The sequence below is a fragment of the Symphalangus syndactylus genome, chromosome 9, assembly GCF_028878055.3.
Source record: "Symphalangus syndactylus isolate Jambi chromosome 9, NHGRI_mSymSyn1-v2.1_pri, whole genome shotgun sequence".
Lineage (NCBI taxonomy): Eukaryota > Metazoa > Chordata > Mammalia > Primates > Hylobatidae > Symphalangus > Symphalangus syndactylus.
The window spans coordinates 85,908,815-85,935,502 of NC_072431.2; the positions used below are offsets into that span (position 1 = coordinate 85,908,815).

At 46.7% G+C, this 26,688-nt stretch overlaps 1 protein-coding gene across 11 annotated transcripts in view; it reads right to left on the bottom strand.

The window, feature by feature from the left end:
* Positions 1-26,688, bottom strand: part of OGDH (oxoglutarate dehydrogenase) — a 104,416-nt gene that overhangs the window by 53,318 nt on the left and 24,410 nt on the right. For 4 of the 11 annotated variants that reach the window (XM_055293247.2, XM_063608939.1, XM_063608942.1 and 1 more), the window contains 2 exons: positions 11,199-11,390; positions 9,168-9,258 (listed from right to left, as the gene is read on the bottom strand). In XM_055293247.2, the coding sequence (XP_055149222.1) occupies positions 9,168-9,258; positions 11,199-11,390 (283 nt within the window). Of the gene's footprint in view, positions 1-294; positions 340-8,941; positions 9,045-9,167; positions 9,259-11,198; positions 11,391-26,688 lie in introns of all 11 variants that reach the window. The other 7 variants (XM_055293246.2, XM_063608938.1, XM_063608941.1 and 4 more) reach the window with 3 other exon arrangements.

The window sequence follows — 26,688 nt, forward strand, 5'->3', positions numbered from 1 at the left end:
GTGAATTATGCTGAAGATGGAAGCTCACAGTGAAGCGATGAAGCACACGTGAAGATGAAAAGTGCTCTTTGAAACACAAATGAACAGAAACAAAACAATACCATATAAGTAGCTCTACTTATTGGTTAATAACTAAAAGAAGGGAAAAACATATTTCAGAACAATTAACAAACTTAAAAACACGTGACAGAAGCTGTGTCAACTTTCCCCATATTGCATGCTAGGAAAAGTTGCACATCCTATTCAAATGAAGTCCTCAACTCTGAAAAGGTGAAAGGCTCATTATTTTCATACCTCCTACTGTTAGCATTCGAAGTCGTTCCTTGAAAACTGCAAGATCTGAGAGGCAGAGTGGGGTATCATGGGTGAGCGCAGAAGGAAAAAGACAGGTGAGAGTTAGTTTAAAAAAGACCCAAACACCAAAACCCTACACCATTACTGCAGTAACGGGTAGCACAGACACCATCACAGGGACACATACACACATCAAGGGAGAAGTGGGTGGGTTACATGGTCAGGGGGGTCAATTTTGTTAAACATGGAAATGATTCATAGAACAGCTGGAATAAGGTGAATCAGCACCCTGACAATGGAAAGCCATCAGGCAGCGTCGTTTGAGAGCTCCTCATCTCCTTAGCTTCAAGAAGTGGCGGATAACAGCACTTTCCTGGGAAGTCACTACTTTGAGATGAAAATTGAGGAAAAGAAAATGAAAAAGCCTAATTTTTAGAGTAGATATTTCTCAGCACTAGATTCAGGCGGCAGACTACTCTAAACTGTAAGATTTTGAAGAATTCTAAAGAATGGAAGGAATCCTTGATCTCCCAGCTCAAGAAGGCAAACTAGAAAAGAAGAGCTTGCTAGCTGAAAACCACTCAAGAGGCACAGCTACGTCTCCACAGCTGTACATTTCCTTCTACCTGTAAACTTTTAATTGGATTTCTACTATACATAACAGCTTTCTGAGCCACTGGTGAAATCAAGACATTTATTTGGATACACAAAACATGCTCCTGACCCTTACTGTCTGGGCGTGCGAGCCTGGGGGACGGGGTCAGGAAAGTAGGCAGTAACACAGGCACACAGAGAGGCTGATAGTTGAGCACTCAGAGTGCTGTCACTGGGTATGCTCCCTGTACTGGGAGTGCAGAGAAAGGCCAGCGAGCGCTTCCTTTGAAGTCAGACTCAGACCCCAGGAAACAGGCCTGCTTCCTAGGGCTGTGACAGGGGCTGCAGGTCTCCAGTCCTGGGCAAGCCACACTGTCTCCTTCCCCCAGGGAACAATAACCACTGAAGAACTCAGAGCCAAGTGGCTCTTAAGACAACAGAGTATCTAAATGTCAATATTTTGCTTAAGGCAAGGATGAAGAATCTTAAATTTTCTCCTTCAATCTTCAAAACCAAGACATGAGACCATGTCAAGATGCCATAAGTGAGGTGTATGTTAGTCACCCTGGAGACTCCAGGTAAGGATCCACACAGGGGAGGGCCTCAAAAGGAACCTTAAATACTCATTCCCATTTTTAAAAATCTAAAGGCAATGTGGTAAAATGTTTACATTCTTAGTACTGAGTATGTGAATGCTCTTACTTTTATCTGTACTTTTTTATATTTTTAAAATAAAAGGCAAACAAAACACACAAACCAAAGAAGAGGAGAGTGAAGAGAACAACAGAAGATATTCTGGTTGTCACAATTTACAGAAAGCACACAGATTTTCCAACACCTGAGTGCTCTGAAGCATTGTAAATTACTTCGTGAAGAGTGCAGGTGCTGTGAGGGAAGAGAGAGGGAGCGGATAGAGATTTGGCCACAGTACTTCCAAGTGAAGCACAGAGGCAGGAATGTGATGCTGGGAGCTAGGGGACTCGGTTTACCAGTTTCTGGGTATCTCCAGTCAAAGAATCTTCTCAAATGTCAGATGTCTACTTGGCCAGCTTCATTCTCCTTGAGGGTGACCATATCGCCCATGGCTTCAACCACCCTGGTTATGTTCTTAGCTTGGCCCCGCCCTCCCGAGTCACTTAGGAAACCTCATCTCCAGCTCCTCGGTTATCTGTGGCACACAGCACGCTGCACACAGCAATCAATGCTTACTAAATGAACTGCTCTATATCACTCTGAAATTACAAAAGCTAATTAAACATCAACTCTATTTTTAGCTTATTTTTCTCAGCCATCAAAGGAACAAACCAGAGAGCCCTGGAAGGTCAGGACGATGTATGGAAACTTTGTCATGACTCGCTGTGCTGTTAATGACAGCAGGTTGTCAGAGAAAGGCAAGAGCTAAGTAGTTGATATTTTGCCACATTTTTGAACTTTTAAACTGACTTTTTAACTATTTAACTCAAGTTCATTTCATAAAATGGTATTAGCAATTTGTAAACATCAATGGTAAATTCGAGAGAAGTTTCACACTTTCTTCCCATTTATTTATACAATTGGTTTTTAATTCTCCTTTAATTATGTTTAAATCTCACATTAAAGTACATCTCACTGAGCACGGTGGCTCATGCCTATAATCCCAGCACTTTGGGAGACCAAAGCAGGTGGATCAGTTGAGCTCAGGAGTTTGAGACCAGGCTGGACAACATGGTGAAACACCGTCTCTACTAAAAATACAAAAATTAGCCGGGCGTAGTGGCACATGCTTGTAATCCCAGTTATGTGGGAGGCTGAAGCAGGAGGATTGCTTGAACCTGGGAGGCAGAGGTTGCAGTGAGCTGAGATCCTGCCACTGCACTCCAGCCTGGGCAACAGAGCGAGACTCTGTCTCAAAAAAAAATAAAAATAAAAATAAAAAAAACAAATTTAATTAGGCCAGGCACAGTGGTTCACGCCTGTAATCCCAGCACTTTGTGAGGCCTAGGCAGGTGGATTACACGAGGTCAGGGGTTTGAGACCAGCCTGGCCAATATGGTGAAGCCCTGTCTCTACTAAAAATACAAAAATTAGCCTGGTGTGGTGGCGCACACCTGTAGTCTCAGCTACTCAGGAGGCTGAGGCAGAATTGGTTGAATCCAGGAGGAGAGGTTGCAGTGAGTCGAGATCGTGCCACTGCATTCCAGCCTGGGCTACAGAAAGAGACTCTGTCTCAAAAAACAAAACAACAACAACAAAAAACCCAGTAAAGTACACCTCAATCATTTTTGTCACTGTGAAAAGTTATACTACAGAATTTACACCGAAACCACAGACAGTGGCATTTTTAAGTGGGAAACTAATTCAAATGCTACACTTGAAAGATAAAATTGGGCCAGGCGCAGTGTGGCTCACCTCTGTAATCCCAACACTTTGGGAGGCTGAGGCGGGTGACTCACTTGAGGCCAGGAGTTCAAAGCCAGCCTGACCAACACAGTGAAATCCCTTCTCTACTAAAAATGCAAAAATTAGCCGGGCATGGTGGTGCACATCTGTAATCCCGGCTACTTGAGAGGCTGAGGCACGAGAATCACTTGAACCTGGGAGGTGGAGGTTGCAGTGAGCTGACATTGCACCACTGCACTCCAGCCTGGGCAACAGAGTAAGACTCTGTCTCAAAAAACCAAAAATAATAATTAAAAAAAACCAAACAACAGCAAGAAAAAACGAGGGCAAGAATTTCTAATTAAGCAAGAGTTTCTAACTGTTTCTAATTAGGCAAATGAGTGGGCCTCACTGTTGGGACTCACTGTCTAGACCTTTCTATTGGTAATACCCGGGTTCTAGTGTTTTGCAATATACACCCATATCTACCATGGCACCTCAACTGATGACCCTTCTTCAACAGCCAGTGGAAAAAGCCTCCCTAGGAGCCCTCCTACCAGAAGACGTTGGGCTGCCACTACCTCCCACTCTGACTGGATCCATTCAGGGATATTGTAACATGAGGTTGGTGCCTCATTCTCTGGATCTGCAAATTTGCTGTCAAGGAACCTCACTATGGAATGTGAGTGAAGAGAAATGTGTATTTAATACGTGTCAGCTGGGTGCGGTGGCTCACTGCCGTAATTCTAGCACTTTGAAAGGCCAAGGCAGGAGGGTTGCTTGAGCCCAGGAGTCCGAGACAAGCCTGGGCAACATAATAAGACCCTGTCTCTATTTTAAAAATAAAATAAAATAAAAAAATAAAGTATCTCATGTTGGAACTCTGAACCCTCTTTCCCCAGGGAAATGAGGTTTATAGTACAGCCTGGCACAAATTAAGATGGGCATCTGGAGATTTACCTGGAAACTGGCCCCTAACTTTAACACTTCGTTAAAAAGTTATCTCTGGCCAGGTGTGGTGGCTCACACATGTAATCCCAGCACTTTGGGAGGCTGAGGCGAGTGGATCACCTGAGGTCAGGAGTTCGAGAGCAGCCTGGCCAATATGGTGAAACCCCGTCTCTACTAAAAATACAAAAAATTAGCTGGGCATGGCGGTGGGTGCCTGTAATCCCAGCTACTTGGGAGGCTGAGGTAGGAGAATCGCTTGAACCTGGGAAGCGGAGGTTGCAGTGAACTGAGGTTGTGCCATTGCACCCCAGCCTGGGCAACAAGAGCAAAACTCCATCTCAAAAAAAAAAAAAAGTTATCTCTGTTCCAGCCATCACCTGCACAGTTATGGAACATAATCCACACATAATTGAGAAACTGTTCTAAAATTAATTTTAAAAATTGTTAATGAAAATAATCACTAGGCTGGGCACGGTTGGCTCACTCCTGTAATCCCAGCACTTTGGGAGGCGGAGGCAGGTGGACTGCTTGAGCTCAGAGGAGTTTGAGAACAGCCTGGGCAACATGGTGAAACCCTGTCTCTATTTAAATTTTAAAAATTTAATTAGGCTGGGTGTGGTGGCTCATGCCTGTAATTCCAGCACTTTGGGAGGCCAAGGCAGGTGGATCACCTGAGGTCAGGAGTAAGAGACCAGCCTGGCCAACATGGTGAAACACGGTCCCTACTAAAAATACAAAAATTAGCTGGATGTGGTGATGGGTGCCTGTAATCCCAGCTACTCCGGAGGTTGAGGCAAGAGAATCACTTGAACCCGGGAGGCGGAGGTTGCAGTGAGCCAAGATGGCACCATTGCGCGCCAGCCTGGGCAAAAGAGCGAAATTCCATCTCAATAATAATAATAATAATAATAATAAACCACTGGCCCTACCATCTCAACAATATTTTTTACTGTATTCATAACAAGTTCTGTCATGCTACACTTGAAAGATAAAACTGAGGGCAAGAGTGTGTCCATAACATCTGATGGTAAATCCTGACACTCTGGTGCTACTGAGGAGTTCTGTGTCTGTACAGTCTCTCCTAACTGGCCAGAGTCTACTTGTTAATTATCTTTCCTTATTACTTCAGGGACCAGGAGAATTTCTGAGAAGTGAAGACAGGTGCCCTAAGCCAGGATTTCCCAAACTTTTCAAAAATGGTCATAAAAGGTCAACTCAGTGGAAACTATAGCATATATTCCACTTTATTAAAAAACTCAGAGTGGACAGAATTCCCTGCTTGCACTGCAGACCAAATTGGCCAACCACCCAGGTGCTCAGCTGGCAGACTGTTTTCAGGGCAGCATCATCAGTGCCCTTTGAGAATGAATGGCTTTGCCAACGGCTCCTGCCCTCCATCACTGCCCCCTACCTGGAGCTTTTCCAACAAAAGACAGAACAAGCTCTGACAGAAGCACCACAGGCTATGTTCAAACATGGGTATGATCACTGCTGTGAGCCTGTTTCCCCAAGGAGAGGAAGAATCTGTGCCTGCATCCACAGGGAGGTGGGAAGGGCGGCTAAGCGGAGGCACGGCAAGAATCCTAGCTCTGGGGAAATAGTCATGTGACACAGGACACCACTACACAACAATCCCTGACCCATCTACACACTGGTCAGGTCACCAGGTTGCCACTCAGCCTACCCCCTTCTACTGCCTCATTCCTAAGCTGGCAAATAGTTCTCCTGGGCCCCAAACATCCCCCATACAGAGTCCTCACTTCTTAGTTTGCAAATTCCTGCACTAGATGCTACGCTGCTTCCTTATCATTTGGCTACAGGGCAGTCTTCACCACTAACTCCTGTGTGTTCCTGGTCTTTTTGCTTGACCTCTCAGTTTCTGAATTTATCTTATTACCAGAGAGTTTGGCAGCTACTCATCTCAAAAGATTGCTAGTAAGCCCACTTGGCACACAGTTAAGGTCCAGGCACTATTTTAAGGAGTTTATTCAATTTTGAAACCACCTGAGGAGGTAGGTACCAACACCCCTGCCTTACAGATGAGGTGATGAGGCACAGAGAGGTTAAGCAACTAGCCCAAGGTCACACAGCTAGTAATAGTGGGCTGGGATTCCAATCCAGGGAGTGTGGCTCCAGAGTCCAGGCTCTCTGAGGTTCGAATGAGATGACGGGTCTTGAAGTGTTCTACAAACTGTCTAGCGGTCACATCTGACCTGCTGTTTTCTTGAAGACCTGCATACATCAAGGGTGAGTGTTTGAGACCAATTTTCCTACAGATACAAATGTTTTAACAAGTTTACGTGGTTTCCATTTTTTGTACCTGAAGACTTTAGTGCGATTTTTAGGTCATACTATTTCAAATCCACAGGATTAAAATGCACCTTCCTCTTGAAACGTGGAGACTACTCCCTGACTCTCTCTCTCAGTGGTTCCAAAGGGCTCCTGGCCAGAGAGATCAGAAGTTTTCCTTTCTCAAAGGATTTCAGGAAGGGCCACTTCTATATGTTTTAGTTTCTTGGTTTATAAAGTCCTCTTGTCCTCTCACCCTCACCATGATGTTGTTGCTGAATCTGGAACCACAAACCTCACAGAAATACTGAGGACACTATTCCAGAGTGAAATATATGGTGAGACCTTGTGATGGCCTGAGAAGAGATTCCCAGATTCTGGCCCTGCCTCGGCCACTAATGAGATGGGAAATTAGTGTGTATGTTGACAGTGCTTAGGGTTTCTCACCGTTAAAAGACTATGCTGGGTTGGGTTTACCTAGGTGTGGCCCCTCTTGATATTAGTCTGAAGGGGAAGAGAGGAGAGATTTAGAGCTCCCCTGGTTATACTAACGTGCACAGTTGGGACAAGGAGCTGGGACGATGCAGGTTCTGGAAGGAGAGGGAGAGTCAGTCACTTCATCTGCTTCTCTCCTGTTCGAATGTTTTGCTGCTTGTAAAAAATGAGCATTCCAGCTGGGCGCGATGGCTTGCGCCTGTAATCTCAGCACTTTGGGAGGCTGAGGTGGGTGGATCGTGAAGTCAGGAGTTCAAGACCAGCCTGGCCGACATGGTGAAACCCCGTTTCTACTAAAAACACAAAAATTAGCTGGGTGTGGTGGTGCGCACCTGTAGTCCCAGCTACTCAGGAGGCTGAGGCAGGAGAATTGCTTGAACCTGGGAGGCAGAGGTTGCAGTAAGCCGAGATTATGTCACTGCACTCCAGCCTGGGCGACAGAGCAAGACTCCGTCTCAAAAAAAAAAAAAAAAGAAAAAGAAAATGAGCATTCCACAGCTCCCCTACCCTGCCTAAATGCAGAGTGAGGTTTTCCTCTGAAGAGGTGGCTTCCAGATGCAAGTCCCTGTGCTCTTCATCAGGGAGCAGCAAGTCTATCAGCTGGGGAGTTTGGCCTGCTCTGAGCACCTGAAGAGGATCCCACAGGTCTAGAAGTCTCTAGGGGCTGGAGAGGCACAGGGCAGACAGGCTGTGATGGGACTGGGGGTTCCAGCAGGAAGGATCGCTATACTAAGGGGTGAGCAGTAGGGAAGAGGCTCCAAGACCTCCTGGGACACTGCAAAGAGAGGCCCTCTTCTTGGGAGCACAAAGTTGTCACCACGGAATGAAAAAACAGGGTTCAACTCATGCCCAGTCTACCATCTGAACTGGCCTTAATCAATAAAATTCAAGAGGATTTCTCTAAACTCCCTTCCTAAATCTGCTAAAGGGCTGGTATAAAAAAAAAAATTACAAACCATCAATGCCAATTCCAAAGTCAATGATGCTTGATGATTCATGCCTCATCCCCTAGACATAACTTAGTAACGCCTATAAATACATCCGGGCACTGCAGAGCCTTAGAGACTGTCTGTACCATTCCCCAAAAGTGCCTGTGAGGAGGCTAATTTCATACCTATCCCAAGACCAGTATTAGGCAGGTAAGTGATCATCAATTTCATCAGCATGCACAGTGTCTATTGTGAACACCCTGGCCATTTAAAAATTAGTCACATCATCATTTCTTTAGTACAGGTTAGCAGCACAGTGACGTAAAGCACACTAACTCTGCAAAGCAACTGCAGGTGAGAGCCCAGCCACATCACCCACCTCACTTCATGAGGAGGAGGGGGTGTAGGTGGGACTATCTTCTGGCAACCGTGACGAAACCCCAGTGTGCTCCACACATGCCCCTCCCAAAGGCCCTGACCTCCTGACGCTGTGGGAATGCCTTCCAAAGTTTCCTCAGTGTGATCACCAGCAATTACAAATCAGGAGACCCAAACTGAACAACTTGCTCTAGAATTCGTCCCCTAAGGGACATGGCCTCCAGTCAAGGGAAGGCCACACTGGGCTTCAGAAAAGGATGACTGTGTCAGCAGTTCCTGAGCAAGGCCTCATGGACATGCCTCACTGAAGGCAGTGCTGCACTGACATTTGAAAACCTGAAGCCAAAAGAGCTATACTCTGAAGTGCTTCTGATCCACCTGCCTCAGGTGGACAAGACTTTTCCCTGTGCCACAAACCTTTCTGTCCAAAATTTTATTTTCAAATTTTGAGACTCAGACAATCTGGCTGAAAAAGTAAGATAAAAATAACTTGGCCAAAACACACTAAGGCTACAATACCGATAAATTTCAAGTGATCAGAATGAAAGGAAACTTAAGAGCCTTTCCCTCCTGCCTGGACATCCTGGCTACCACAGGTCGTGGCACAGCGAGAGGAGCTCAAGCAACGCAGCTGACTGCTCTCAGACCCTCACCAAGTTTGTCTGTGGATGAGATAATGTCAGCGGGCACGGAGGAGTCCAGATCAGCATCCAAAATCCCCAGGGGGTCCAGCTGTGCTACATGGTGCCCTCGTATCTATGAGTGGGCAACGATGAGAGGGAAGGACACACACAAAAGGACAGAAGAAAAAAAAAGAGGGAAGGGGTAAAAAAAAAAGTAAAATTACATTAAAATTAGCATTTACAGCTTAATTCTCACCCACGTTTGAAGAAACAGTTACTGGAGCATCATCAAAATTTACACAACTAATTCCGAGAGGATCAAGTTTTGCAATGTGGTGACCCCTGACCTGGAAGCAATAACACAAGCAAGTCATTAAGCAGATCCAGCGAGCTGTGGGGACGATTAAAAGAGTCATAGGTTATGCAAACCTTTTCCAAAGAGGAACACAGCACCAATAAACCCACACGACAAAATTAGTTTTTAAAAGTCTTGGAATAACTTATTTTAAAAGCACTATTGTGCATAAATGTACTTTTATAAAAAAGAGATAAACTCAGGTTATGATAAACTTGGGAGTCTGAAAGGATCTGTTTCTTGGGATCTTTATACAGTTTCCACGGATAAACAGAAATGAGATATGCTGGGCAATTCTTACTCCAACGTGAAGCCTGCCTCAGCTTAGAACATAAACATTTCCCTAAGGTGCTGGGTACAGTGGCACATGCCTGTAGTTCCAGCTACTTGGGAGGGTGAGGTAAGAGGATCTCTTGAGCCTAGGAGTTTGAGGCCAACCTGGGCAACACAGTGAGACCCCATCTCAATTTAAAATAAATCAAATTTAAAGAAAAATTTTCCTAAGTAGGAAAATGAAAGTTTAAGTGTTGGCCTTAATTGGTGAGGAGTGCAGATAAGAAGTCATCTTACTAAGAGAAGGTTTGCCTTTATCATATATCCCCGTGAGGAGTGAGGGCTCTCGCCCTGCTGCTGCTGAGTAGGTCAGCACACAGTAGTCAGAACAAAAAATCCCCGCTACACCACAGACTTAAAGCATCTGATTTGAACTATTTAAAAACCAAAAGGAGAAAGAAAATCCCTTCCAATTTAAGATTCTTTCACAATTTCTTGCTAGCAATTTGAGAAGGGAGCAGCTGCTGGCAAGTCACTGCAAGATCAGGCTGAAGTTGTTACTGAGGCCAACTGCGTGCAGGCAGTGATAAAGAAACACCACTGGGCCTCCTCCTCATGCAAATATCCATGTGGACAGCACTTTAAAGCATATGGCATTTACAAAACTCCATGCATCTCCTTTCTAAGGCAGAATACACTTGCCCCAGGGACACAGCCTTACTTGCCAGGCCATGGCATGAAGGGCCAGATACCCAGGACCTCCCCTATGTTGCCCCATTACAACACCTGCACTACTGCCCTGCTGGCACAGGAAATGGCCCATGCCACCAGAAACCAAAGCATGAGAGAAAAGACAGCCCAGGGACATGAGTACCCTTGTTGCCACCAAAGCAATTACACAAGAACAGGTGGCAGGGTCCTGGATGCCCATGGGAGCTTCCAGAAGGGAAGCACCAGGCTCACTTGTCTCTACCTGTCGTCCTTAGAAATATCACAGATGAAGTCTTAAGATCTGAACTCTGGGCTCTCCCCACCTATCAGGTGGACATCCTAGAAAACTTAGGTTATTGTGCTCTGGGAAAGGACAGGGGGGAGCCTTGTCCTGCTCAACACTTGCCTAATGAGACTGGCCACTAACTGCAATACTTTTGGAGAGTTCCCCTGCCCCTCATCACTCTCTGTATGCTCAGCTGTACCCTCAGCTGCCTCTCCCTGCCTCCATATCCCCAACCTCTATAGGTTTTCTTCTCTTATAGTATTCAGTTGTTAGCAACTGAGAAGGGGGCATCAACCATCCAAAAGCACCACCCCTCCCAGCCACTGCTCACTGGCAGATGGGCAGCACTTCTCCTTGATGCCCGGGTACTGACTTGGTTTCCCTGCCCACAAATATTTCTTGCCAAGTAAGGAAAAGAAATAAGGAGCCCCTTTATAAGGCAGGCATTAGTGGTGCCAGGAGATTTGCTCAAATAGGGCTAGCCTGGTTCCTTTTCTTGTGTATTTGTTTTTCAGCCTCCCAAAGCAGGGAGAAAGCACCTAGTATTTGAGGTGGTATAAGTAAAGTGACAACATACACTCAGAAAGGCCAATAGGGCCCATGAGGCACCACCTAAGGAACACTGCACCCTTTCTCGTGTGTGGGTAAAGCGCCCGCCTTACCTGATATGCCCTGATGAGCGACTGCACTGCCAGGTGGTCCTCCACGAGCTTGTCCACGTTGGGCTGTGCTTCCACCAGGGACTGTGCATGGGCCACAGCAGCCAGGGAGCCTCGGCTCAGGGGAAGGGGACTCTGGTACGCAGTGCCCGGTGGGGCTCCGGCATTCGTGTTGCGAAAAAAAATGTCCCATGACTAAAGACAAAGAAGGTACAGGGTTACCTCACTGCTCCCCTAAGTCCAGGATGCATCTGTGTCCACAGAGAACTGCTCTCTGCAGGCAAGGCAAGTCTATCATAGGCTGGCTAAACCTGCTTCCTCCTGGACAGTGGGGTCTCTGTTTCCAAACGGTGGGTTTCTCTCAGCGTTCAGGCTCCCTGCTTTCCACAACTTTTGTCTTCGGGATGCACTTTCTGACCTCCACAGCTATAACACAGATGCCCTGTGGCCGCCTTCCATCAACACACATACCCCAAAGGCCCAATGCCAAACAACTCTCCTCAGCTCCTATACACTGGGCCTGGGGACTGACTCAGGATGTAGGTCAACAGAGACACTTACTGTCAGCCTTCTCCCCAGGCCCCAGCACCTGGTAGGTGATCTCTTGACCTCCTGTCTATAGGTCTGCAAACTCTACCAGTTTTTCTGTGGGATGCCAGATGCTCACATCCCATCATGCACCTCCCTCAAGGCCCCAGGGGCTCAGCACAGCCTGTGAAGAGCCCAGGGTCACCTTGCTCATGTCCTTTCACTTCCCTGGAAACAAAGCGGAAGTGAAAGGCATAGTGAAAGGCACTAACCCCATAGAGAAATAATCTCATTGCTACCTCAGGAGAAACTCAGGAGCTAAGAGCTCAAGGTGTGGGGTCAGAGATGGAAATTCAAATCTGATCTCTGTGTCAGGGATCAAAATTCAAATTCAAGAGGTAGGCTCTTAGTGACTTACCTTTCTGTGCTGTTTTCTCATCTATGAGGAGAGAAATACATACATTCTTCATAGGTATGCTGTAAAGACTACCCTAGTTAAAGGCATTAGCACACAGTCTAATACTTCACAAGTACTTCACAAAGTCAGGTGTTAGTATCAGTTTGAATTTCCTTAGAAAAACTATAAACTAATTTACTTATATTCCTACTATTTTTGGCTATTTCATGTCTGAATTATTTGATTTACAATTTGCAGAGATACTGTGAACTGTAATGGTTTATTCATCTCATACAAAGATGCAAGTTTTTAAAATATTTAAGAGATCAGACATACTAAGACTTCACAAAAGCTCATTGTAAAAAGAAAAGAAAAGCACAATTAAACACCAGTTTATTTATTTTATTTTATTTTAATTTTTTTGAGATGAAGTCTCGCTCTGTTGCCCAGGCAGTGTGGTGGCATGATCTTGGCTCACTGCAACCTCCACCTCCCAGGTTCAAGTGATTCTTCTGCTTCAGCCTCCTGAGTAGCTGGGATTACAGGCGCACGCCACCAGGCTTGTAATTTTTGTATTTTTAGTAGAGATGGGGTTTTACCATGTTGGCCAGGCTGGTCTCAAACTCTTAACCTCAAGTGATCCACTCGCCTTGGCCTCCCAAAGTGTTGGGATTACAGGCGTGAGCCACCGCGCCTGGCAAAACATCAGTTAAAAAAAAAAAAAAGAAACATTGTTTTTCTTTTCTGCAATACATTCCCCAGCCTCTAAAATTCTTCCATCAATAAACTCTGGTAAGACTGTCTTGAAAAACTTGGAGAGGCAAGGCAAAACTTTATGAGATCTTTGCATTCTCCCTCTAACAAGATGCCACCCAGATGTGCTCCTTGTCTGGGACATGGGTGGATATCAAATGGGTCTGTCTGAGTCTGGAGACCAGAGGGTAGAGATGGCTACAGAATCCAATATGCTGGTCCTTAAGGTCTTCTGTTTTTTTCAGACAGGTTCTTTTATAATGCTGGCTAGGGCATAGATATACGTCACTCAGATGGTCCCACTACCAAGAGCACTGCTATATACTGCTGCTAGACACAAACTAGAAAAGACACAATGATAATGCATAGGCCTGGACCATCTGCCTCATGCAGGGGAGTCTGGTCTCTCAGTGAAATCTGTTTTTGAGGGGAGTTTTGTGGAATACTTTTTTTTTCCTTCCCTTTTTCTTTTTTGTAGAATATTTAGAACATTCTGTAATAAGCATGTATTTTTTGGTATTCAGAAAAAATAATTTAAAGAAAACAACCACCAGAGATGTGACTGCACAGTATTGTGAATATACTAAAAACCACTGTAGCTGGGTGTAGTAGCATGTGCCTGTAGTCCCAGCCACTTGGGAAGCAGAGGCAGGAGGATCACTTAAGCCTAGGAATTCAAGACTGGCCTGGGCAATACAGAAAGATCCCATCTGTTAAAAACAAAACTCCACTGAATGGTACACTTAAAAATGACTTTTTTTTTTTTTTTTAAAGAAACAGGGTCTTGATCTGTTGCCCAGGCTGTTCTCAAACTCCCAGCCTCAAGCAATCCTCCTGCCTCAGTCTCCCAAAGTGATGGGAATCCAGTTGTGAGTCACCAGGACCAGGCCCAATAATTACATTTATGTTATGTGAATTATATTTAAAAAAAATTTTTTTTTTTGAGACCGTCTAGCTCTGTTGCCCAGGCTGGAGTGCAGTGGTGCAATCTCGGCTCATTGCAACCTCTGCCTCCTGGGTTCAAGCGATTCTCCTGCCTCAGCCTCCCGAGTAGCTGGGATTACAGGTGCCTGCCACCACGCCCAGCTAATTTTTGTATTTTTAGTAGAGACGGGGTTTTACTGTGTTGGCCAGGCTGGTCTCGAACTCCTGACCTCGTGATCCACCTGCCTCGGCCTCCCAAAGTGCTGGGATTACATGTGTAAGCCACTGCACCCAGCTTTTAAAATGTTTTTACAAATCAAACTATTTGAGGTTTTACGGTTTTTACCTTTCTGGTTAATTTCTGGTGCACTGGTTGATGTGGAAGACAGATTTGGGGTTCTCTTCTGGCACCTCCCACAAAACCTATTATAGAAGGATCTTATACAAATGTAACCCAACAATCAGGAACATGAAAAAAGGCTGCAAACTTTCCTTTTCTTTCTTTTTTTGAGACAGGGTCTGGCTCTGCTGCCCAGGTTGGAGTAGACTGGCACGATCTTGGCTCAATGTAACCCCCACCTCCGGGGCTCAAGTGATTCTCCTGCTTCAGCCTCCTGAGTAGCTGGGACCACAGGCACGCACCATCACGCATGGCTAATTTTTTTTATTAAATATTTTTTGTGCAGATGAGGTTTCACCATGTTGCCCAGGTTGTTCTTGAACTTCTGAGCTCAAGTGATCTGCCTGTCTCAGCCTCTCAAAGTGCTAGGATTATAGGCATGAGCCACCATGCTGGGCCTAAACTTTCCTTTTCAACAGATGCTATCAAAATGTTTGCTAAAGAAACCCAGGGTTTGGAATCTCCAAAGAGATTCTCATCTTCCTCCATTAAATCAGTTCTCATGAAAACTCAGGGTTCTCCTCCAACATGAGAAAAGGCAGTATTTCCACCAGAGAAAAAAACTGACTTACTCTTAGGAGAGAAAACAGAGGATGTCTCAGCATTAACTCCCTAGGCAAAGTAAAGGCTGCCTCCCACTCAGTCCATGACTGGTTCTGTCAAGGACACAGGGATCTAAAAGGTGGCTGTGCACAAACACACTGGACACCCTCAGGTACTTCTGACTTCATGGAGCTTTTCCAGCAGGACTGAGAGCTCCCTACATTCTAGAAGCAGAGATGACTGGGGACCACACACACTGGACATCCATCTTCATTGTGAAAGCAGGGATGACCAATGACTGCACTTCTTGGCCTCTACCCAGGCCTCCAATAATTGAGGACCCGACCTAAAAGGAGAAACCCCTTGAATACAGCAGGAAACTGGGCAGGAGTCAGTCTGGCTGTATCCCACCCCTGCACAGCAAGAACCAACAGCAAGCTACCACTGTCACGTAAAACCTAATCAGGCCAGGCGCAGTGGCTCATGCCTGTAATCCCAGCACTTTGGGAGGCCAAGGTGGGCGGGTCACCTGAGGTCAGGAGTTCGAGACCAGCCTGGCCAACATGGTGAAACGCCCGTCTCTACTAAAAATACAAAAATTAGCTGGGTGTGGTGGTGCAGGCCAGTAGTCCCAGCTACTTGGGAGGCTGGGGCATGAGAATCGCTTGAACCTGGGAGGCAGAGGTTGCAGTGAGCTGAGATCGCACCATTGTATTCCAGCCTGGGCGACAGAGCGAGACCTTGTTCCCTCCCCCCAAAAAAAAGAAAAAAAAAAGAAAAAAAAGAAAAAGGCTGGGCTTGGTGGCTCACGCTTGTAATCCCAGCACTTTGGGAGGCCGAGGCAGGCGGATCATGAGGTTAGGAGATCGAGACCATCCTGGCTAACATGGTGAAACCCTGTCTCTACTAAAAAAAAAAAAAAAATACAAAAATTAGCTGGGCGTGGTGGTGCGTGCCTATAATCCCAGCTACTTGGGAGGCTGAGGCATGACAATCGCTTGAACCAGGGAGTCAGAGGTTGCAGTGAGCTGAGATGATGCCGTTGCACCCCAGCTTGGCGACAGAGTGAGACTCAGTCTCAAAGAAAAAAAAAACCCACAAAAAACCTAATCAAAATTTATTTACCCCAAACTTGCTCCAGTGCTAGAATGTCTACCCTCACACCGTGTGACCCACACCCCAAGTCTAGCTGTGGACACTTACTTAGTTCCCCGGGGCCACAACAGGTTTATGGATAGGGCATGACCCTCAAACCCAGTAAGTACTGGAGAACAGCACAACCCAAACTTTATTAAACCCCTAAAACATACTGTCTTTCTTCTACTTCGTAAAACCTATTAAGTGTCCAGAAACACAGGGCAAAGTCACCCAAGAGCAAGAACTTAGATTGAGAGTCTCTCCAGCTGTACAGACAGCCTCCTTTATCCTAGGGGACAACATCCACTTTTGCATCCAGAGTCAAAAGTCATAGCAAAATCACAAGTTTACTTCTTTTCAATAAAATTAGCTTTGAATAACAAAACAGTAAAAAAAAAAAAAAACAAAAACAAAAAACACTAATAGCAGCAAGGATAGGTATAGCTAACTTTTATTGAGGCTCTCTGTGGGCTTTTCTAACTTACTTGGAGCACCTGGAATGTCAATCATATTCCCATTGGAGAGATGTGGGCTCAGGCAGAATTTACACACAGCAGTCACCAGGCAGGGTATTAGTAAGGTTAACTGAGTAATAGCAGAGCAATGCTTAAAGAACTCTGGTCACTCTAGTAACAGTGCCTCTTACCCTAGCTTAACCTTGCCAAAGAGAGCTGGGAGCTTCTGGGCTCAACAATAAAATGAAAGGAATTTCCACCCACTGATGCCTGGGGTCACAAGGTCAAGGTCAACTCTCTGGTCCTGAGAGCACAAAGGCTGCAGGACTCCCTCCAGCCTAGGCCCTGGAGACAGGGCGATCATGATCATCGGGCCTCCTCTCTCTGACCTTCTTTTGTGCTTGGAATACAACTCCAGGTGATTTTCAATTGGCTGAGGACAACTGCACAGACGGAAATTCAGCTCATGCTGGAGGCGGTCAGAAAAAAACTGGTTCATACCGGTACTGCTGAGCTGCTGGGAATCCCCGGGAAGGAAAATGCTGGGAATGCAACTTCTGCAGCCTTTCCCTTATTCATCTTACACCATGCATCCCACTTCACTCTCCAGTCGGCTCAGTTCCCACACCACTGGGGGAGCACCCTGCCCCACCTTCAGACAAAGAGCCCATTCTGTCTCCAGGACTGGGTGAGCCTGCACACCCAACAACAGCAAGCCCTCTTTGCACCAAGACCTGGAGGTATACTAAAAGGTTTTTGAATTGAGTGACAGAATGTTTTGTATCGAGTATAGTGACTGCACACATTTGGCAAAACCTACTGCACTAAACACTTAAAACGAGTGAATTTTAATGTATGTAAATTAAACCTCAAAAAAGTTTATTTATTCAAAAAGGCTTTGAAAATGGTCATTATTTGGCCTGCAGGCTTCACCTCCCAAAAGATGTGGCAGCAGGAAGCCAGACCTGCCCAAGTATCAGAGCTCCCAGCCACCCACTGGCCCCACCCCTCCCTGTATGAGTCACCAATGGGGCCACTTCCTTCCTGGTGGGGCCCAGCTGCCACAGTCCATCCCCCACTCTCTTTCCACCTCCCTGTTGTCCTGCAACCCTGTATCTCTCTAACATCTTTCACTCCCCAAGGAGATACCTCTTCTCCAGCTCCTTAAACTACCCACCTCTGCCTCATCCTCTGAACACCTGAATCTGGATCTGCCTTCCATAACCCCTGGCTTTAGGTTCCAGGGGACCTGCAGAGCCCTCCCTGTCCACTTGCTCCCATGCCTCGGCACCATGCTCCTTCCTTCCCCCAGGCCTGGCAGCTACCCTTCTTTCCATGGGATGTTTGTCCTCTCCCTTCACATGGTCGCTTAGCTTTGTCACTATCTGAGAGAGGATTTCCCCTTCTGATACTCCCAGCCCTTACTGTACACTCATCTCAACCTGAGATCTCTCCCCTGCTGTCTGTCCCCCATCCTGGGGGATAAGTCAAGACTAGGCTGAGTCATTGACCAGCGAGCGCAAAGGGAAGCCCCTTCGAAACGAAGAGAAAGCTTCTGGAAGAGAGAGTCAAAGCATGTCCCATCTAATTCCCATGGAGCATGAAGAAACACCTGGAAGGGATAGAAGCCCACTCACCGAAAGGTGGCACCTGGTGGCTGATGGCTCACTGAGAACCTGAGCTGAGTCAGACAACCTCAGCTCTCTTACTGAGTGAGAAAAATAAGCCTGTTGGTTTAAGCTGCCTAAGCTGCATTTTCCCTTTCTTCCAGCCAAATTTATTCCTAATTATCCCTTGCTGTTGCCTGGATGTCCCGGAACTGCAGTCTGATGTAGGCAGGGGCAGTGACTTCTACTTCTAGAAACATTCCAAGTGACAAAGCAGAAGTGAAAAGGAGAAAGCACAATAATGGGGAAAATCAGACTTAAGAATACACAATCTAATAGCATGCTACCATCAAACACACTGAAGACAAAAGTTTCCTATGATAGAAATAGTTTTTCACTCATGAGAAATGGAGGCAGTCAGACTTTGGTTTCTTTATGAAGTAAGTGTGGTATTTGGGCCTTACTTTAGTACTTGGCTCAGGGCGGTGACATGGACTTCTGAGTCACAATGACGTACGTGGGTATGCCCAGCTCCACACCCAAGTTGCAACCCATCACTAGTGTTATTCACCTCTCCAATCTCTTAATTGGCTTCTGTTGCACAACTAATAACGTATCTGTCCCCTTGCCTTGCCTCAAATATACAGTTACACACAGTTAATTCTCTGACCACCAATGACAACGTCACTGATAAGGGGAAAAAGGTTAAAATGTTAAGGTGAGTGGGAAAGGCTGTAAATGACATTCAAGGGGCAGGAAGCTGCCAGAAAAGGTGAGCCAGGAGTGAGGGGTCCTGGGCCAGGGGAGGGGTGCGGGAAAGCACTCACTCCCAGAAGGCCAACTTCTGAGCCCTGCAAGGTGCTATGGGATTCTGATGAAGTTCTTATCACACATAAACATTTTCCTAAGAGTGTCAGATGTGTGCAGGATGTACCATGTTAAAAAATGAATACCATTTTTTTTTTTTTGAGACAGAGTCTGGCTCTATTGCCCAGGCTGGAGTGCAGTGGCGTGATCTTGGCTCACTGCAACCACCCCCCAACCCCCATCCCGGTTTCAAGTGATTCTCCTGCCTCAGCCTCCCCAGTAGCTGGGATTACAGGCACTGCCATCATGTGTGGTTAATTTTTGTATTTTTAGTAGAGACGGGATTTCACCATGGTGGCCAGGCTGGTCTCAAACTCCTGACCTCAGGTGATCTACCCACCTCAGCCTCCCAAAAGGGCTGGGATTACAGGCGTGAGGCACCATGCTGAGCCAATGAATACCATTATTTCTAAAAATCCAATAATTCTCATTCAATTCAACAAGTATCTATTAACTATATGTGGCATACCGTAAGGTTTGTGAACAGGAAGATGACTAAAATGAGCTTCTTACTCTCAACAAGAAAAACCAGTAAACGTGTAAATTCACAGAATGGATCCAAGTGTTGAGAAACGAAGATTAAGACAAGTGGGATGGGAGAGGAAAGCAAGGCTGCTCTGAGGAGGTGCCCACGGTCTGAGCCCTAAAGGCAGGGTAAGGTCTACAGAGCCTAAGGAGGAGAGAGAAGACATTTGGCCAAAGAGAACAGACAACGGGAGCACCTGGCCAGTGCCCGTCCACCATGTGCTGACACTCATGGTACTGCCACAGGCAGGGTGTATAGATGGTTAAGAAACCAGGCTGGGCAGGTGAGCTGGGACCAGGCTGCAGGTGAGTGAAAAAGAATATGGGAGATAAAGGAGAAAACCACTAACCACCCCCAAGAGGAACAAGCACCTGACCAGGGTAGTGGCTGACTTTTGCCACCAAATGGCATCAGAGGGAGGGGTGGTTTGCAGGCAGGGAGCTTGTGTGCCCCCCACCCTACTCACCGCCACCTTCCCATGAGTGGGTTTAAGATCATCAACTTGTTGCTGAGATGACTTAACCATGAGATTTCGGCGGTAAATAATTTTTACATTCTGGATGAAGTGAAACCAGACCTCCTATTTTAAATTTTAGGTAACTAAAAGCACTTAGCTGTAATAAATGAAGCTCTGCTTTCCAAGTCAAAAGTCACTGCTCCCCAAGCTCCCACAAACTCAGAATTCTATGTAACCACAATGCACTTTCCTCACAGTGACCAGTGCTCTTTCTTGAAAGGAAGCCCTTGAAAGGCTGGAAACACCTCAGTGCTCTCTGCACATGGCAGCTGCTCACCTAACCTTTACTGAATTAAATTCAGATGGTATTCAGCCTCCCTTCTGGGGGAACAGCCTGACAGGTATGGGGTTCCACCCTGGGAGAGTCTGAGTCCAGGGCTGCCCCTCACTGCAGCAGAGGTGCTGACCTTAGCAGGTGCCACTCTCCTAACCAAGGAGCACTTGTCTGTTCCCACATATCAGCAGCTACAGGCAGCAGTTGGTTAAGATGTACAGATGGTTAAGAAACCAGGCTGGGCAGGTGAGCTGGGACCAGGCTGCAGGTGAGTGAAAAAGAATATGGGAGATAAAGGAGAAAACCACTAACCACCCCCAAGAGGAACAAGCACCTGACCAGGGCAGTGGCTGACTTTTGCCACCAAATGGCATCAGAGGGAGGGGTGGAGCTTGTGTGCCTTCCTGAGTCAGCAGTTGGGGGTCTTGAGGGCCAAGCTCCCTGCAAGTCCTTGGTTGTGAGGTTTCCAATAGGTAGGGCTTCCTATTTCTGAGGGTGGCAAATACACCATCTGACATCCCTTCCCCCAGCAGTAGCTGACACCCATTGTCATGCAGGATGGTGCTCTACAGCCCCCCAGTGCCCACTCACAGACCAGCAGGACTGACTGTGGCCACCTCTTGGGTCCCCAGGTCCTAGGTCTGCCTCCCATGAACTGCAAGAGGATTCGGGAAGTTGCTTCAGCTCTCTGGCCTGTTTTCTTGTCTGTAAAAGTCTCAAACACAGGCTATTTAAGATGATGGCCCTGCATTTGCAGCTTTTTAAAATTTTTAAAGTCCGGCCAGGTGTAGTGGCTCACGCCTGTAATCCCAGCACTCTGGGAGGCCGAGGTGGGCGGATCACGAGGTCAGGAGATTGAGACCGACCTGGCCAACGTGGTGAAACCCCATCTCTACTAAAAATACAAAAATTAGCTTGGCGTGGTGGCACGTGCCTGTAATCCCAGTTACTCGGGAGGCTGAGGCAGGAGAATAGCTTGAATCAGGGAGTCGGAGGTTGCAGTGGGTCGAGATCGTGCCACAGCACTCCAGCCTGGAGACAGAGCGAGACTCTATCTCGAAAAAAAAAAAATTTATAAAGTCCTTGCACATATACTTGCATTTGTTCAAGAAGTTGATGAGGAACATGAGGAGAGTGTTACAACTTAGCCCAAGCTCTATGACTACGGGTGGCTCTGGACTGACGAGACCACTTCCTCTCATCTATCCATAGCCCCTGCAGACGCCACTCCTACAGCTGCCCTCCATACTCCACCTCAGCCACAGAACAAGCCCAGCCCACCCACGTAGCTACCCTTGGTCACCACATTACTGCCACCTTGTCTAAATAATCCGGGACGCGGGTGGGGCAGGCTCCGGTCTCCTTGCTGCATGGAGCCACACCCAGGCTCAAAGGCCGTCAACTGATAAGTTGATGAGGCCCAGCACTATCCACACAACCTTACTTACTAAGTTCTGACACTGACAATGCTTTTTAATTGCTATAAATATGAACTAAGGGCACCACGTAACCAAGGAACACCGGCGTATGGCTCTTCTTTCAGTTCATTCTAATCCAGCCAAGCTGATAAAAAGTCAGCTGCTGGGCACCATGTGACCAGCCAGCCTGGAGTTCAGCGAGCACTGCTGTAAGGCACAGGCCTCCCATCCTGGCCTCAGTGTAGACCAACAACTCATTCCTTTCCTGCATACAAGACAGGACAGGCCTACATGACCTCTACCACTCCTTCCAATGCTGCCCAGGAAATGGCCCTAAACATGTGGGCCAGAGCTTTTCCTGAAAATATCCTAAGAACAAGATTTAAAACCCTATGTGTGACTACCCTGAATGTCCAAACAGGGTACTCCCTATTGGGGAGACCTGTGGATGGAATGCCCACCTCCAGAGCCTTCAGCAAATGATTCCTGCTGTTGGGCTAAGCACAAGTCTCCAAAGAAAATGTGCAGATGGTAGAGCTGGACTCTGGACCCTCCATCAATGCAGGCCTTGCTCAGACGTTGCCCAGGCCAGAGTACCACCTACCACCATTCTGCCTATGAAGCAAAAACAAGGCAGGGCACTGCGATCCAGGCCTGATAACCTGCCACTACAAACTGTTCATACTGAGGCCAGTTAAGAATGGGCTTCTATTTAGGTATTCTTCAATTAAGGAAACCACACGCTCCATTATAGCAATGCTTAGTCATTATAGGTGACAGAATATTTCTAAACAATCTCTATTATCTTCTCTCTGTACAGGTGTGTAAATAAAACATCAATAAACTTCCAAGATTAGCAAAGAACAGCTGCTTCAGCTCTGCCCTGTGGAATCTACTGATATCAGAATGATATTTGCTGGGACTCTGCACTAGGCTAAAGGTGGCTGCTTTATCAGGTCATTATGAAAAGGGCTGTGGAGGGCTGTCCAGTGGCCATGCCTTTTCCTCTCCCCAAACGATGTCCCTAAGGGTTGTCTGTGACTTGCTCTAACCAAGGTAATGGGGTGGGGAGTAGCAGTGTATGGTCTGGACCTAGGCCTCAACGGCCCCACAGCCTTTCCTTTCCCTGTCTTGAGCTACTCTGGGACTTTGTGCAGGAATCGCTCCAGCCTACTGGAGGATGGCAGGGCCCAGTGAACAGCCAGCACAAACTGCCAGACACATCAGAGGCCTTCATGGCTTCTAGCCTGGTATGAGCCTCAGCCCAAGGGAGCTGGCAGTGGGAGGAGTGGGGAAACCTAGCCAACCCACAGAGTCATGAGACATGCTACACTGGTGCCAAGTTTTGAGGTGGTTTGTTATACAAACATTCATGGAAACCAGACTTTTTACTGCATGAAAAGACATCCAAGATGCTGTGACCACTTTCTCACACAGTCTTTCTGACATCCCTCAGGAAATGAGAACGCTTCAAACTACCCAGATCTGCACACAATGGCACATTTTATCAGCTCTCAGAATTGCAACTCTCAAGGGAGGTGAGGAAGATCCACAGTCTGGGGTCACCTGTGGTCGTCTGGTTGAGGTCTCATCTGTCCTCAATAATTATGCAACCCTATTTGGGGGGAACCCCAGCCCAACTACACAAAGCATCTGCTACAGGGTTTCAGACCGAATACCACGTGACTGACCACTCAAAAAGAGGGTTCTAAAGGCTATCTTCTCACCTCACGATCCAATCATGGATGTGTAGAGATATGAGAATCCTAAAGCCCTCAAACCTCCCTCCAAGGGAGTCTTGGATGGGGAGGGGAGCCAGAGAACAGTAACCTAGAGACTAAACAGACTATTTTTTAATAACATGATGACTTCATCTAAAAATCTGGCACTAACCTTTTACTAATTTCTCACTGCCACCCAGCTTCAGACTGTTCGGGGAAGCTGAGCTGCCTCTGACTTACAAAACATGGCTCTTTCATTTCCTCAAAGGCAAGCACCTGTGGCCACCTGTGCTACAGAATGGAACTCATTGGAACAATTTGCTCCTTTTCACTCTTGGAGTCTACTTTCCCATTGAGGTTTTTTTTTTTTGACATGGAGTCTCGCTCTGTTGCCCAGGCTGGAGTGCAGTGGCTCAATCCTCGCTCACTACAAGCTCCGCCTCCCAGGTTCATGCCATTCTCCTGCCTCAGGTTCCCTAGTAGCTGGGACTACAGGGGTGCACCACCATGCCCGGCTAATTTTTTGTATTTTTAGTAGAGACAGGTTTCACTGTGTTAGCCAGGATGGTCTCGATCTCCTGACCTCGTGATCTACCCACCTCGGCCTCCCAGCTGGGATTACACGCGTGAGCCACTGGGCCCGGCCCAGTTAAGGTATTTTTGATCTCTCTCCCCTTTCCTGTAATTTCTGACATTAAACAAAATTTTTTTTCTTAAAGTACAGTACAAAAGGATCATCATTAAAAACATCCACCAGGCGGATCATGAGGTCAGGAGATTGAGACCATCCTGGCTAACATGGCGAAACTCCATCTCTACTAAAAATACAAAAAATTAGCCAGGCGTGGGGGCACGCGCCTGTGGTCCCAGCTACTTGGGAGACTGAGGCAGGAAAATCACTTGAACCTGGGGAGGCGGAGGTTGCAGTGAGCCGAGATTGTGCCATTGCACTCTAGCCTGGGTGACAGAGCGAGACTCCATCTCAAAAAAACAACAAAAAACATCCACCAGGCACGTGGCTCACGCCTGTAACCCCACCACTTTAGGAGGCGAGGCAGGAGGACGGCTTGAAGCCAGGAGTTTGAGACCAGCCTTGGCAAAAAAACAAGACCCTGTCTCTACAGAAAATTTAAAATATTAGTCAGGCATGGTGTTGTGCACCTGTACTCCCAGCTACTCAGGAAGCTGAGGCGTGGGGGAGTGGCGGGGGAGAGGATCACTTGAGCCCAAAAGTTTGAGCTACTATCATGGTGCCACTGCATTCCAGTACGGGTAATGGAGACCCTGTCTCAAAAAGAAAAGCTCCAAAAGATGCAGTGATCCTCATTTAGAGTAAGCCTCTCTCCTCCCACCAGCCTCAGTGACCTTGTACGCCTGTTGTCCTGGCCTCAGTCCCTCCTGCTCTTGGGGATCCCAACTCCTCCTGCACCACATCCTCAAACTTGCTCTCCTTCTACCTGCTGAGGGGTCCATGCTCCCACAGCACATAACAAAATCAACAAACACCTCTTGGTTTGATCTTGGAACCTCTCCATTTACTTCATAACCCAAATCTTTGGTCTTTTCTTGCTGCGTCTGGCTCCTGGCCCTGAAGCCTGCATCCATCATCCTGCTGAGTGACCGTGAGCCCCTGTTGGGCTCCTTCACGGCAGAGCATAATGCACTTCCCTTCAGAAGCTCAGTGGGTTCTATTAGAATTTTAAATGTTTTTATTTATTTATTTTTCTTTTTAGGGGCCGGGGGGAGAGAGAGAGAGAGGAGAAAGGAAAGAGGGAAGGGGGCGGAGGGGGGGAGAGAGAGAGAGAAGAGAGAGCTAGAATTTTAACTGTTGTTTAAACTTATTTAATCATCCTGCTAGGATGACAGGGCAAGACTGCTTTTCCTCTTGCAGCCGCCACTCAGCACAGGCTTCAAACACAGCTGTCATGAGCTGCAAACTACCATACAAGTGAGGGTGTTGCTTCATGTTTCCTGTTGTTTCAAAGAAGTTATAATTTTATCACCCTAAATAAACCATAAATGCAAACTGCTTAAGAGTGAAATACTGTGCTAAAGTTGGAGAAGGCGCACTCAGTCAGTTTAGCTGATTTAACACAAAAAGCCACAAGTGCTGAGATTGCTCTTAACACGTGAAGTTAAAGATTATCAAGTGGCGGGGGGAGGGTGGGAGGAGAGTGAGGGTTGAAAAATTACCTATTGGGTACAATGTTCATTATCTGGGTGATGGGTACACTAGAAGCCCAATTCCCACCATTACTTAACGTACCCATGTTACAAACCCACACATGTACCTCCTGAATCTTCAAAAACAAAAAATCATCAAGGGGTAACTTCAAAGCTCATCGCTGAAATCCCATTTACGTAGACCATGCAGTTTATGTATACAGTCAGCCCTCCATATCTGTGGGTTCTGCATCCATGGATTCAACCAAACGTGGATTGAAAATAGTTGGAAAAAAACTGCCTGTACTGAACATGTACACCTTTTTTTCCTGTTATTATTCTCTAAACCAGGGAACCCCAACCCCCAGCCCACAGACCAGTACTGGTCAGTGGCCTGTTTGGAACTGGGTTGCACAGCAAGAAGTGAGCGTCAAGTGAGCATTACCACCTGAGCTCCGCCTCCTGTCACATCAGTGGGGGCACTAGATTCTCATGGGAGAGCCAACCGGATTGTGAGCTGTGCATGCAAGGGATCTAGGTTCACTACTTATGAGAATCTAACTAATGCCTGATGATGTGAGGTGGAACAGTTTCACTGCAAAGCCATCCTCCCCTGATCCCTCAGTCCATGGAAAAATTGTCTTCCATGAAACTGGTCCCTGGTGCCAAAGGAGTTGGGGACTGCTGCCACAAACAACGAAGTATAACAACTATCTGCATAGCATACCTTGTATTAGGTATTACAAGTAATCTAGAGATGATTTAAAGTATATGGGAGAATGTACATAGTTCGTATTTCATTTTATACAAGGGATATGAGCATCCTTGGATATTAGTATCCTCAGTGTGCCCTGGAACCAATCCCCCACAGATACCGAGGAATGACTACATGTATTTCTGATAAGTCATTCATAAACCAATTACATAAAAGATTAAAATACTCAAAATGTATTCCAACCACCCAACTGGCATTGCCTAAAATGCCTTGTGAATTATTCCCAGAAATAAATAACTTGAGTGGCACCAAAGTGTTCTGCAGATTTTTCAACACAGCTGTTCCTTGTCACGTGAACATATCAGATCTCCTTATGAGCACATCAGACTTCCACATACCCACTGTGGGAAGCCCCTTCACCGCACATGCAGCGGCTAGGAGAGTAACTTGGAGCAGGGCTCCTGCCATGGGAGGAGCCTCAGGCCAGGACAGAACCATGGGTACCACAGTCCTATTTTTCAAAGTGAGGCCAAGGCAGTTTCAACACT